This window comes from Glycine max, chromosome 13 (assembly GCF_000004515.6).
Source record: "Glycine max cultivar Williams 82 chromosome 13, Glycine_max_v4.0, whole genome shotgun sequence".
In the NCBI taxonomy this organism is placed as follows: Eukaryota; Viridiplantae; Streptophyta; class Magnoliopsida; order Fabales; family Fabaceae; genus Glycine; species Glycine max.
Window position 1 is genome coordinate 35,243,134 of NC_038249.2, and position 14,435 is coordinate 35,257,568.

General features: G+C 32.5%; 3 protein-coding genes across 6 annotated transcripts; 2 read left to right on the top strand and 1 right to left on the bottom strand.

Moving 5' to 3' along the window:
* The first annotated feature begins 2,627 nt into the window (after positions 1-2,627).
* LOC100306280 (uncharacterized) lies at positions 2,628-5,493 on the top strand. Of its 2 annotated transcripts, XM_006593285.4 has the most exons (4): positions 2,628-2,766; positions 2,846-3,038; positions 3,299-3,421; positions 5,020-5,493. In XM_006593285.4, the coding sequence occupies exons 2-4, from the start codon at positions 2,937-2,939 to the stop codon at positions 5,170-5,172; spliced, it is 378 nt and encodes a 125-aa protein (XP_006593348.1). In that variant the 5' UTR covers positions 2,628-2,766; positions 2,846-2,936; the 3' UTR covers positions 5,173-5,493.
* Positions 5,494-6,709: 1,216 nt separating this feature from the next.
* Positions 6,710-7,886, top strand: LOC100808803 (transcription factor ILR3). The gene is made up of 3 exons (XM_006594589.4): positions 6,710-6,816; positions 6,922-7,084; positions 7,363-7,886. The coding sequence occupies exons 1-3, from the start codon at positions 6,791-6,793 to the stop codon at positions 7,606-7,608; spliced, it is 435 nt and encodes a 144-aa protein (XP_006594652.1). The 5' UTR covers positions 6,710-6,790; the 3' UTR covers positions 7,609-7,886.
* Positions 7,887-8,263: 377 nt separating this feature from the next.
* Positions 8,264-11,276, bottom strand: LOC100790958 (sulfite exporter TauE/SafE family protein 5). 3 transcript variants are annotated; one of them, XM_006594591.4, is made up of 4 exons: positions 10,412-11,276; positions 9,188-9,322; positions 8,876-9,099; positions 8,264-8,771 (listed from the first exon to the last, which is right to left on the bottom strand). In XM_006594591.4, exons 1-4 carry the CDS (start codon positions 11,219-11,221, stop codon positions 8,621-8,623), a joined length of 1,320 nt encoding a protein of 439 aa, XP_006594654.1. In that variant the 5' UTR covers positions 11,222-11,276; the 3' UTR covers positions 8,264-8,620. The 3 variants fall into 3 exon arrangements, with proteins under 3 accessions (XP_006594654.1, XP_006594653.1, XP_006594655.1); XM_006594590.4 differs by having other exon boundaries at positions 8,264-8,823; positions 8,938-9,099; positions 10,412-11,274; XM_006594592.4 differs by having other exon boundaries at positions 8,563-8,771; positions 8,938-9,099.
* Between the last annotated feature and the right edge of the window lie 3,159 nt (positions 11,277-14,435).

Sequence of the window (14,435 nt, forward strand, 5' to 3'; positions counted from 1 at the left end):
CTTTTTCCCGCAGCCCACCAAACCAGTCTCAGAAAAACGACGATCTCGAATCCGTTCACCGTTGGATCGTCGTGAAATTTGAGTATCATGTTCGCAACACAATTCCGAGCATTCTTACCGTTGGGAATTTCGATATCATGTCTGAAATGAGAGAAAAACCCTTCGCATTGTAGCCTTTTTCTTTCCCGCAGAAATCCAGAGCTGTCTTGGTAAAACTACGATCCCGGTTTCGTTAACCGTTGGATTATTGTGAAATTTGGATATGTTGTTCGAAATTCAATTCTGCACGCTTCCACCGTTGGGATTTGCGAGATAATATTCGTGGAGGGAGAAAAAGGAATCGTATGAAGACAGTACAAGTGGAGGTTTCAATCTCTTCTCCGTCTCTCTGACGTTTGGGAATTCTATCGGAGCAGTCGGATGAATAATTGAAAGAATTTCCGGGAACCGCTAGAGATGTTGCTATCGCTGGCTGAAGACACGTGAGCCCGCTTAGAGGTAAGGGATGAGTTATTCACAGTTGGGGATTAGTGAGAACATGTGTAGGGATCCCTAGAGGATTAAATTGAGATTTTATTTTGGGATGTTTGTTAAATTGCAATTTTTCCTTTATGATTATAAATAAAATATTGATGTCCTGATGAAAATTGCTTGATAAATTGTGCTCTTGATATTTGTATATTTGGACCTATGATTTGGATATAATTGTGTAATATTATTTGAGGGGTTTTAGTCCTCATGTTGTGATAGTCTTTTATATAAATTGTTATATTGAGGATATGAAATGATAATTCAAATTGTGAGTATGTGATGAATTGTAGAATAACATGTTGCTTTGAGATTATAATATTGTTATTGAGATTGAGTATAAGTGTAAAGTTGAACATGTGTTAATTTGTGAGATACGTGTAAACATGTGATGGTGGATTGTGACACTATGAGATGTGAAATTGTGAATGAGTTCTAGTTGTGGATAAGTGTGTAGTTAACACTTGATGTGAAATTACTTGTGTTGTAAGCTATGAATTGTACAATACCCGACCAACGTTATCTTGAGAAAAGCGTTGATGCGCAGTGTTAAAGAGAAAATGTAGGTTTCCTATTTAGGAACCAGTGTTAAATCGTAGCGCAATTGTGTTGAGCGTGTTTAAAACACGAGTGTAAGGTCGTGGGTATTGTATAATTCATGAGCAGTGTCTGCATGTAAAAAAAATTATTTTAGGGGTTGGACCTGAATCAGGAGGGAGAGGCCCTGACGGACTCTTCGGAGTGTAGGCCTTGGGGGTCACCGGGTTTGAGTGCTCCTTTAAGCCTATGTTGATCTCATATGGTTGGAGCATTCTCGCAAAACATCGTGACCCTGACTGGTCTCCCTATGATCTTACTTAGTGAGAGTGACCTGACAAACCCATTGTGTGGTGTGTCTTGTTATGTACTCCTAAGCGCCCCAGGGTGGTTTTTCACTGACATGGTACCACATTGCATATAAAATTGAGTCTTAGCATAACTATTGCATATGCTTGCTAATTGATGTGTTATTATATCTTGATCGAAGTGTGGGATTCTTGTGTAATGTGATTGATAATTAAAAAGTGAATTTTGAATGACGAAGTGGTGAAGTTACGTGAGCTATGTTTAAGCAAGTGGTATCTCATTTATATAATATGTATATTTAATTGTCTTGTTTCTCTATTAGCTAGGAATGTGATAACTCACTCCCTGTGTGTTGTTGTGTTTGGATCCTGTGATGATCTTGAACTTGTGTTCGGGGGAGCAGATGAATAGGTGGATGACTATGAAGAACCTCATGCTAGAGGACACGGGAACACCACGCTCTGATAGGATGTGACATTAGGATATAGGTTCTATATTAATTGTATGAGACTTATATGACTTTCTTTGAGTCGAGATGACTTTATTATTTATTTGGACAAGTTTGAATATGATGTAGAAGAAAGTGAATGTGAGCCTTTTACCCATTTGAAAAGCTTGTATTTAAAAATGTTTTAAAAATACTTTTAATTAATATTTGAATTTTTATTCCTTTATTAATATATATGTGAGGGGTAGAGGGTGTCACATACACATTTAGAGTGTATTTGATTTCCATTTTCATTCCATGTTTTCATTTTTTGAGAACTGTTGTTGTTTTCAAACTGAAAACATGTTTGGTTTGTCTTCTTGTTTTCTGCTTTCAAGAGATAAAAATAAAATGGGTTTTCAAAAGAAAATATATTTTTAGATTTGCTTAAAATTATATTCCTTCTCATCGTGTTTTCATTTTAACCAAGATCAAATTCCTGATTTCAACTAAAGCACTAAAAATGAGATTTTATTGTTTTCAGTTTTTGGTTCGTTTGAGAAAATATTTTTAATAAAAATATTTTCAAAAATCCAACCAAATACATTTTCATCACCATTTTTTATTTCTAGTAAAACTAAAACAAAAAACAAGCAAACCAAACCCCCTAAATTTTGAATTTGAATTTTGCACATAATTTTCTTTTGGTTAAATTATTATAATTGTGCAGTAATTACTTCAAGAAGTTTCTTTTCTTTTTTGGTGAAGGACACATATATTGTTAAATAAAAAATTTAATTTCTTTATATTTTATGATACAACATTTTACTTTGAACTTAACTCTACTAGTATTACTTTGTTTCGTTCTACCATTTTTTTTTTACTTTGTTTTGTAGCAGAAAGAAGAAGCTACTTGTTGGCTCGCAAATGAAGTTGTGTGAGAACTGAGAAGGGTACTTGGTGTGGTGGGTCTTCCTAATCCATTGAAGATAAATTATTAAAAGATGAAGTCTGCTCTTATCTAAATCACCCTTATTTATCCAGATTAAGACAGTCTTTAGCTGAACATAGGAAGCTGCAAAGTTTCCCTCTTTTGGGGCAGAGTCAATTCATCAATTAGGAGTTGGATGAGAGAATGGAAGCCACAACAGAGCAGAACAATTCAAAGGTGGTGCTGATTGATTCTTTGCAATCTTGGGAGTTCCATGTCAACCAGGCCTCCAATCAGAATAGTCCTGTAAGACCACTCATTTTATGCCAAAATTTGGATCTTTTAAATTTCTTTCACCCTGGTCTGGAAAGAGTGTGCAAAAGGGGTATTTAAGCTTCAAGTTATTTACAAAATCCATTTTGACTTTGATTTTTGTATTTTTGATATTCTATGTTTGTTTTAATTTGGGTTGCTGGCTTTCTTCTTGTTCTTGTTTGTGGATAGAAAACAAGATATTTAATATATTTACTTATGGCTTATGTATTTTGTGGGATGGATCAACATAGGTTGTTGTTCACTTCACTGCTTCATGGTGCATGCCATCGGTGGCTATGACTCCTGTTTTTGAAGAACTGGCTTCAAGCTATCCGGATGTTCTGTTTCTCACTGTTGATGTTGATGAAGTCAAGGTAATTTCCTCCCTTTCAAACGTCGTGATCGGTAAATGCATACACTTCTGCTGATTTCGTATTTGAACACATCATCATTAGTTTTATGAGAATCTATATTTATACAACAAAAATGTACAACAAGAGAGGGATAGGGAGATCATAGAGTGATGTGGTATAACAAGGGAGGTGTGATGGAAAGAGATAGAAAAAAAGATGGATGCTGAATAAGTTATTGGTGTAATTTTGTAGTATGAATATGAGATCTCTTAGTTTATTACTACTTTCTCTTTCTTATATGTCCCCTTTCTGCTTGTGTGAATGTGCAGGATGTGGGGTGTAGTCTCTTTTGAGATCAATATTCGGATTTGTTTTTTCTGATTTCAGCATGAATTTTTGTATTTATGAGCATTCCTCTCCAACCACACTCACTAAAGAAATGCTGCAGAAATTGCACTGCAACTACCACATGCTAACCATTTTCACTGGGTAGGGTCAGTGACATAAATGATGCAATAATGCTTTATAAAAAATTATGTCTACGAAAATCTTATTGACCTTTACATCCTTCTTAATGACAAAAGTCGTACACTGCCAGAAAATTTTATTCTCCTTGTTTATGCCAAAACCTTTATATGGACGAACCTTAAAAAATAGCTCTACAACAGAGGAACACCCGCAGTGCATTCTGAAAATTACTAAAGCAAATAGCCATATTATGTGCAAGAACAAGTGGTACACTGTCTGAGTTAGATATCCTCATATTGAATTGACCCATTAAATCGTACATGTTTGCTAACTTGCTAGTCCAAAATTAACAAGAAATAGGCAAGTGCATATATGGTGTCAGTATCTGCTAATAATATACTGTGAATTTCACCTCTAATTTATTGTTCTATTAGTATTGTATAAATTATTATATGCAATCAAGTCCTGTTTTGTGTCCTTGACCACTTATGCATGGATTTCCATTGATAAAACTGTTCTTATTTTTCTCTTGGTTGGTATTCTTTTTTAAACTGGCTGTATTTTAAATGGACAATAATTGGTTGGAATAGGATATTTGGATAGTAAAGGAGGGTGTTCAGGGTTAGTAGAACTTGTGAAAATGGACTGTTTTGTGACTCTTGTCAAATGTTTATTGAATCTTCTAACTATTTAATATGATCTTAAAATGTTTATCTGGAGCTACGTTGATTGGTAATATGGTTCAACAATTGCTTTTGCTATTGAGCAATATATATTTCAGATCTGTGTGCATAAGATCAAAAGGTAGAAATCTACCTAGTATTTTATTTTTATGTTTGTAATCCTTAAGATAAGAGAGCAACTTGCACTGCTTGATTACTGAATTGGATTTGATTATTTGAAGCAAAATTTCACACTTGGTGTTTGCTACTCAACAAAGAACTATGTAGATATATAGATATTTTGCTGATCAACGTGTTAAATCAATCTTACTCGTACTCATAATTTGCTGATTAGATGGCGTACTTTCCTGATATTATTCTCATGCTTGGTGCATTGAAACAAAAAAGTTAATTCTTGGATATTTTCTCTAAAGGTTTGTTATCGATTGACCATGACAATTTATATTGGATTTTTTTTTGGGGGATCAGGAGGTAGCCACCAAAATGGATGTAAAGGCAATGCCAACATTTTTGTTTCTGAAGGACTGTGCCGTGGTGGAGAAGGTGGTTGGTGCTAATCCAGAAGAGATAAAGAAAAGGATAGATGGGCTTGCTGAGTCCACTCGTGTCTCACTGGCGTAGTTAAGCATCTGTATGATATTCTACTGTTGCAAGTTGCGAGATATGTGCTTGTGGTCCTGCACTGCACTATGTCATCTGAGTCGAAGCTTTTTTGTATGCTGAATATCAGTTCAAGTGTAATTTCCAATTTTCATAAGCTCAATGCTTTGGTTACTGATTAATATCGGCAGTTTTTGTACCAGCCAAAATTTTACATTTCATAGTTTTGGTTGCTGTGGATTTATGGTGCTCTTTCCCTGCTAGTTGTGAATTCAAGGGTTATGTCCTGCTGTCTTTCTATTGGTTCTTTCGCAAATGAAATATATATGTATATTTTCAAGATATCATTGGCATGAAACTGTGACTTAATCAGTTGTGTGAGTATAATGTATGAACTGGTTCGCGAATGCACCAATTTCTTGCAAAATTAGCTCGCCAGTGATGTTAGATTTTAACTGTGGAAAATAAGCATGTTTGCTGCCATTATTGAGGAATGAGTTGGTTCATTATTTTGTCCACCTGTGAATAAATATAGTTTGAATAGTGATATGAATTTGATGTTTTGTAGACATCCATGTTTCTTGGTCCTAATTAATTTGTTGATATTCAGCTCAATGCAAATGATTAAAAAACTATACAGTTATTCTGAGTCCTTACTTGAATTTCATTATAGTAATTACTATATTAAACTAATTAATTTGTTTTATGCTTTTAGCTTGACCCTGTTATCAACAAAAAAAAAAGCTAGACCCTATTATCAGCCATTTGGACTTGTATTCATGGAATTGCATTAAATCATAACTTAAGGTTTTAGTCAAAACATATATAGGATTCTTGTGTTTTTATATGCTTAATTTTAAAAGATGCGTTGCTTTTGAAAATAAAACCTAATAGACATATATAATCACTTTTACTTTAGTTTGATACGGAAAATAAATCCTAAAGGTGAAAATCTAAAGTTTGTATTGGAACATTTAATTTAAGAAATGACTGGGATGCATAATTGGAAGAAGAAATCTATGGTTTTTTTTTAAATCCAAATGTTTTCAATATTACATAGCACATAGAATATTTTTAATTTTAAATAAAATTTGAAATATATATATACACACACATAAAGGAAGAATATCATCGCGATTGTAAAATGATTAAATCATTTTTTTTATATAGTTTGTTGAATAAGAATAAATTAAAGAATTATACGATTTCCGAAATTGATAAAGAATTTGCAAGAAAAATAGTTGTGGGAACAAAACACATAATCTATTCTTTGCAAAAGTAATTTTTTCTAGGTATCGAAAATATAAAAAATATCCTGTAAAGGTAATTTTGTTTCCCATGTTTTTTGTCTAGTATAATTTTGGATTAAAGTTGAAAGAGCTTAAAAATATTTTTGACTCAAGAAGTAACAAATGTTTTCTTCTCAATTTATGCATTAGAATGTAAAATTTTGTATAGGAATTCGCAAAAATACTTTTGTAATTTTAAACCAAAAACAATCGTTGTATCTTTTTACCTATCAATATCTTTTGTGCATGCATGAGAGAGCCTTCTTTGTTTCTTCTATCATCTCATTAGTTTGTTCATAAAATCCTATTACAGTTTGAGGTCATCTGATTCCAAAGCATGTAGAGAGAAAATGCGAAGGGATCGACTCAATGACAGGCATCTCTACTCTACTTCATTCATCCTCCTTGCATCTACCTTTCTATTTTCTCTATTTTTTGTCTAATCTCTCTCACATGATTTGTTCTGAACAATGTTTTTAAGGTTTATGGAACTGTGGTCTATCGTGGGCCCTGGAATGCCTCTCAAAATGGACAAGGCTGTTATATTAAGTGACGCAGTTCGAGTGGTGTCTCAGTTACAAGAGGAAGCTCAAAAGCTGAGAGAGTCCTCTGAGAATCTACAAGAGAAAATTAATGAATTGAAGGTGTGTAAGCTTATTTAACTGCATAACATGGTACTTGGCATGCTCATTTAGTTAGTAAAAAATGCTATCAACAAACTCTCACATTCTTTTATAAACTCTTTATTATTAGCTGAAATTTATTGAAAACCACACAATTATGTAGTTTATATTTCTTTTGATGAATTTCATTAGTAATTTTGTAATTTCTGATAAAATTTAATTAATAATAAAGAGTGTGTTGTTAACCTTCCTCTTATACACATGATGGTGAACCTCACCTATGATCTTAATTTTTAAAGGCCGAGAAAAATGAGCTTCGGGATGAGAAGCAGCGACTAAAAGCAGAGAAAGATAGCATTGAGCAGAAGCTTATAGCCTTGAGTTCACAACCTAGCTTTCTGCCTGCGTTTCCTTCTGCAGGACAAGTTGTTGGTAGCAAGCTGGTGCCATTCATGGGCTATCCAGGAGTTGCCATGTGGCAGTTTTTACCACCTGCTGCTGTTGACATCTCACAGGACCATGTTCTCAGGCCCCCAGTTGCATAACTTGCCAAAAGGCTCTGTGTTTTGGTCTAATGGAGAAAGGGAATTTATCTTTTCATTTTGTCTTATTTCTTTTGCTCTTGTGAAATGTAGAGAAAAAAAGAAAATCTTATTGATAGTAGAGGCAACTTTTTGATAAGTACTATTTAACTTTCAGTTATAGGCTAAGTTTGAATAAACTTGTTTTGTAAGCTCTAATAAGAAAGTAAAATTAATTAAAGTTGAGTTAAAATCAACTTATGTACATCAACTTTTATAAAAAGTTCTCGTCTAACTTTTTGAAAAAGTAGAAGTGTAACTTATGAAAGAAGTTTAATCCATTTTACTTTTTATTTTCTTGTCTAACTGTTTATGAAAAAGTTTATGCAAACAAGCCTATGGGTTCAGCCATATTGAGTTTTCTTCTTGATAATTCTGGTAACAAATGCTATTGAACATCAAATACTTTTCTGGAATTCTTCCATTTGGATGTTGGTTCGTTGATGGCCTGTTCAGTTAGTTTGCTTGTTAGTTCTTTTGGAAAGAATTTGTCTTTGCCCGTTTATTTTGGCCTGAAAGAAGATGCAACAAACTTGGAAGTTGGAACATTTTTATTCATTATGATTTTTAGGATGTTTTTATATGTTCTTGCGCGTGACATATAAATGAGGATATCATAAAAGTTCAAGCATGTCCTCAATTTTAACATCAGTTTTGAAAGCTAGGATACATGGCCTGGTAATATGATACATATGTGGTCATACAAAATAAGGATCTGGATCCTCTCCACCTAGTTAGTTACATTGTCAAGTAGGACTAGTGCCTTTCTCACTCTTGAAGTAGGTCCGAGGTTATACTCGATTCATAACTATCTATGATATTGATGGCATGAAAGGCTGATATACATACACTGATCTAGCAAAACTGTTTTTAACACGGTAGTTTGAACCCCATATATTCTCCTGATTCATAGTCTGTCCAAACCTTTATGGCTCCAAAGCTAGTCATTAGAACATTACTTATAAACATCACTATACTAACCGAGAAAACTATAATAGAGGCTCTTCCATACTTCCGAATTGCTCTCTGTACCACTAATAACCCAAGCAGTGATGCAACAAAACACATTATGGCCAAGACGAGGGCAGCTTGTACATGTTCCATTCCCAACAACAGGTATTGCAATCCTGACATGGTAGCAGAAAAAAGAACCATGAATGAACATGTTGCTGCTGTTACCTACACAAACACAAAAAAAAAATTGCTTGGTAAATTGAATTAAATAGTTTACCTGTCACTGTAATCAACCATGAGATGATAGATTGCACTAAAGCTTATGATGGTGGAACTTACCTCAGGAGTTACTCCAACCTGAAGAAGAAGTGGACTAATCAACATTCCACCTCCAATTCCAAAGACACCACCCAATATCCCTGCTAGTAGTGCCATTAAGGGAAAAACAAGTATATTTGATGGTCTTTTTTTGGTGAGACCTGGCACCTTCATATCAGGTAGCTGTGAGCAGAATGAAAATGAAAGAGTGCGTAAGTAACTGAAGATTAATGAAGAAAAAACTACTTTTCAATCTGTGGTGTTTAATAACCTTTGGAATAAGAGTTCGGTCTCGAAGGCTTTCTTTCCTAAACACAATCCAAGCAGTGAAAACCACAGCAAGAGGTACTTGAACCGATGACAGAATCCAGTATCCCACACCACATGGCTCCATTGGAATGATTCCCTGCATAATTTGAACAACTGATTAAAGGATCGTCCCTCAAATGTATGCTATATGAAAATATTATTTGAACTTAATTAAAATACACTCATAACGTATACTATAATCTAGTTATGAATTGTTATATATTCGAACATAATCGATTTTTATAATAATTAGTTCAAAATTTAAACCTAGAATGATCTATAATTGACAGACAAGGTTAAATTTCGTGCCCTGACAATATATTAAAATTAAATTAAATATTAATATCTACACAGAATTGGTAATACATAGGTATTGGACAAGGACAAAGACGCGATAAATATACATAATAATTTATTTTACTTTAAATTTTATTAAATTATTTTTACTTAGAAATCATATAAAACAAATTTGTATAATTAACTTCATGAATAAATAATTTTACTTTAAAACACTATAAAAGTTGAGATTTTTATACTAAAAATTAATTAATGATTAAATAGAAGAGAAGGAATTGTGTTCAAATCCAAGTTGCTTTATGCAATATATTAATTATATATATATCACCACTTTCATAGTCACCAGCGGCAATCATTTCCATCCACAAGCTTTGGAAAGAGAGTGTTTGAGATAGGACCCATATGTCATGACCTTTTTATCCTCCCCACCCTCATTTGTTATGCGAAAAATAATCAGTATTTCTTGTCTTATCTGATTTGTAAAATAACAGTACTATACGATCTTTTCCGCTACTCAAGATTCCATGATGAAAGGGACTTCAAAACTAAGAAGAAAGGGAAAAAAGATAAAAGAAGTGCCAAACTTTGATTTCGTAAACTTGGTGAGGTGCTTCTGCGCTCCAATCTCAGTATTTCAATTAAACCACATCCAGATTGATATATAAATAAATAATAACAAGCAACCTCAATGTTTTGAGCGATTCACTTAAAGAATATCAAGAAAATAATCTCAGTCTAACAATTTATTATATATATATATATATATATATATATATATATAAATAAACATGTTAAAATGTTAGCCATTGATTTTTTTATTATCAATAATTAAAAGTATTTATTTTACCTTGCTCATTTCAGAAGTGAAGAAGAAAAAAAGACACTTTACCTCTCCATATCTATTGCCACGAAGAAGATAGACAGAGAAGAAGGAGAACCAGATCAAAAGTAAAACCGCCAATTTGAACCAAGGGATCCTCACTTTGCTATTTCCTTGAGGAGCCAGAAGAGACACTTCAATACTTTTTGGCTCATTATTTTCTATGTACACTTTCCTTTGTTCAATAGTCTCATTTTCTAGCAGCCCCTTTTCAAGTTCCTCATTAATAAGTCCATTTTTCCTTATCACTTCTGATTCAGCCTTCCAAAAAAGCAACCCACTTTTGCAAGTTTTTGAGGTAGACCAAGCAAGAAAGATTGCAAAGAGTACTGTAATCAACCATTCTGGGAATACAAGGTTACAAATAACTCCAAGACTCACTCCCAACAACATGCATGGTTCGGATGAAAGTGCTATGTCATAGTCAATCAATGACTTGCCGCCGAATTTAGGACTTGTGATGCACATATTGCACATAACGTTTGCAATTGACCCTCCTGTGACCATGAAAGCTGAGAGACTTGAAGCAGTTTTCAGGTCTAGGCCAGCCACAATAGATAATATGGGTACAAAAAGTCCACCACCACCTATTCCACCAGCACTAGATATAGCAGAAGCTATGAAGCAAAGAACTCCAGCAAGCACCAAAGGGCCTGAAAGAAGTATCTGGGATTGTGCTTCACTTCCCAATAGGTAAATTTTTTCCAGGAAGTGATCAACATTGAGGATACCTGAAAAGGGTTGTGTTTGTTTTGCATTTGAAGGATTGAAGGCAATGAAGAAGGTGAGAACTAGAAATGTAAGACTTAGAGTACTCATTTGCTTTTGACTTTAGAGAGTTTCGGCAATGGTGTGCCATGCTGAAGGGCATTAATATGCCTTTATATAGAGAAATGCATGAACTGTTAACTATGCTTCTTATTGGATGGAAACTGGAAAACAAAATGCATATCATTTCTTTTTTGCATACTATATTTATCATATCAACTTTACCTATTTTCATATTATTAAGAGAAAAAAAAGGACAATAAAACGTGTTTATTGTTTGAAAAAATAACGTGAAAGTAATATAATAACAATTAACAATTGTGATATAAATAACATTGTTAGTAACATCTATGAGGAGTGCAATAGTGAAACACGAAAAAATTAATATGAGGAAAGGACAAGATGTTGATATAAAGTAGTGCTAATGCAGAAAATTTACATTTGTAACCCAAAAAGAAAAACTAACTATCGTCGTCCCCTTGGAATAGTACAACAATGTGTTACACAAACAAAACCAGAGATAATTTAAATTTAGGTACTTAATTAACATCAAGCTCTTTTTATTATAGTTAGTTGGTATGTAAATAATAAATTAATACACCTTTTATTAATTACAATTATTTTCTTCGCCAGACTTCATATTGCGTGTAATTAATCTGTCTACTGTTTTGGGTTCCTACTAGTACCACTGTATGTTGTCTTCCTTTTTGCCCTTATGCCCCTCGATTCAAATTATGTGCATGGATATATCCATAGTTTTGCTTTTAATTCAGAACTCACAAGATTAAGAGATAGTATAAGGTTTTTATATTAAGATCATAATAATAAAACAAAAATATATATATAATGTGTGAAGAAGCATCCAGTTTGCTACGTACTATAACGGGAAGATGACTCTGCATGGTTGATTTACAGATTATAAAGTTTCAAAGATTTGAGGGAAGATCGATCACCCATTTCAAATTTAATTCAAATAAGAAAGTTATTCTGAACTCAAGTCCGTTGCGTTGCATTGTTAGACTCGCTGTATTTTACTGTATTTAAGGGTCTGTTTGGGCTCTTGTCACTTTCACAACATTGTTGTTGAAAGGTAACTCGCTGAATTAAGCAATATGAGAGCTAGTTGAGAAAGAAAATAATACAGTATTAAAAGTCTAATTAAATTCAGCAATATGGACGTGTAGGAAGCTATACTACTTTATTTCTTTTTGGTACAATTCCTTATATATATATATTAATTAATTATTTGAAAGACAGCAAAATAGCAATAGCATGCATCTGCACAACTTAATGCTTTCATTTTTCATTGACGTATTGTACGTAGACACGGTATATTCAAAGTCTTCTTCAGTGGGAAGAATAAAGAAAGATGTGGATAAGATTTGAGCTGTCTGGTAGAACGATGACAAGCATGCTTCCTTGTTTCTTCTACTTATCCTAAGCGTGAGCACATGATCCAAATCAATTTCGTTTTATTTCCCTTAATTATTATTTATAATCGATCTTTACCATTTATTATTGTTATAACACTATGAGATTGATATATAGATATGGAATGTGTAAAATATAAAAAGAATAACGATAGTTGTGATCATTTGTCACATTCATGCAGTAATATAATATTATGATAAAACTAATTCCTCAAACGATTTTATAATAGTAATAAATGATAACAATAAATTAAAATTAAACAAATTTCTTTTTGTTTAGAGTAAATTAAAAAATATTACATGAGAATTAATTTGTTTATAAGTTATACAATAAAGTTTGTTAGAGATTAAAAGAAGATTAATTGATAAGCTTGTCTACAAAATTTGATGAAATAAATTTAAACAAATTTATATAAAGTGTCATCACAATACTTTTATAAATTTAAATAAGTTCTTTTAAATGTAGGCTATTTAATTGCATGACATTGATACATAAAGGAACTGTATATTTTAAATATTGTCTAATGCTTTTCAAGATTAAAGCCTCTGTCACACTGGAGAAAACGATGGCAACTAAAACTTTAAATAACTCGACGAAGATGGAACATTTTTCATCAGTTTTCCACTTAATGTAAAGAATCACTCAGTCTATTGGCCAAGTACTCTATAATTAAAAGCAACGCAAAAGAAATGTTAAACATATCAGTTGCACATATCATATTTTATGTCCTATATATGTGTCTATTGGCCAAGTACTCTATAATTAAAAGCAACGCAAAAGAAATGTTAAACATATATATCAGTTGCACATATAAATTTTTATGTCCTATATAATGCTGCCATGCTGGTAACTAAAGAATTGGTCAAAATTAGGTTCAACAAGCTTTTGACACGTGTTTGTAGAATTTTCTCACCCAACTTTCTACCTATTTTATTTAAACTTAAATAGAAGGAGACATTATCCATAAAAAAATATTAGGTGATATTAGACTATTAATTATCTATGTATAATCTTGACCAATATCAATATATTAATTCATATTTAAAATTTTAATTTATAAAAAATAATAACATGTAATTACATATTATATAAAAATTGATTGAAATTATATACCCAGTGATGATCTAATACCACTTAATAATTTTCATTATTCAGATGGCAGGTGGTCAGGAGTGGATTATTCGCTGTATAAGTTAGTTAAATATATAGCAGATTGCGCTTTGGTAATTGGTGATGTGAGGAGTTAAAGTTCAAACACCACATACAGCAACAGCATGAGGCCATTATTTGTTAGAAGAGTCCTTAAAGATAAGTTAATTAATTATTTTTTACAAATCGATATGCACTTTTATCCTACATGTTAGAATAAGGCCAAAAATAATCTCACTTTTATTGATCTCAACTTAAAAAACTAATGCTACCACCGATTTGTAAACCAACCTAATGAACCTACCCATATATGTTTGACAAAATCATTTGTGCGCGGGCGATCCACCATATCCTCCCAACATTTCACATAGCGCGGTGATTGGATACTTTTTCTTGTTGTTTTACAAATGTCTCATAGCTATTGTCTGTTTCATCGATCAAGTCCGAACGATTATTTGTTTATTTTAATTTTTGTCAAAGATCACATATATTTTTCAAATTGGAGATTAATCTCACTCTTGATATATATTTGTTTTATTATTAATTTAAAAGAATTTTACACACAATAATATATATATACATAAATTTTTTCATTAAATAAATCATTCTCACTATTATAAAAATAACAAAATTTTACATCTCGTATTAATTCTTTGGATTGGTCAAAATGATCAAATTTATTAAT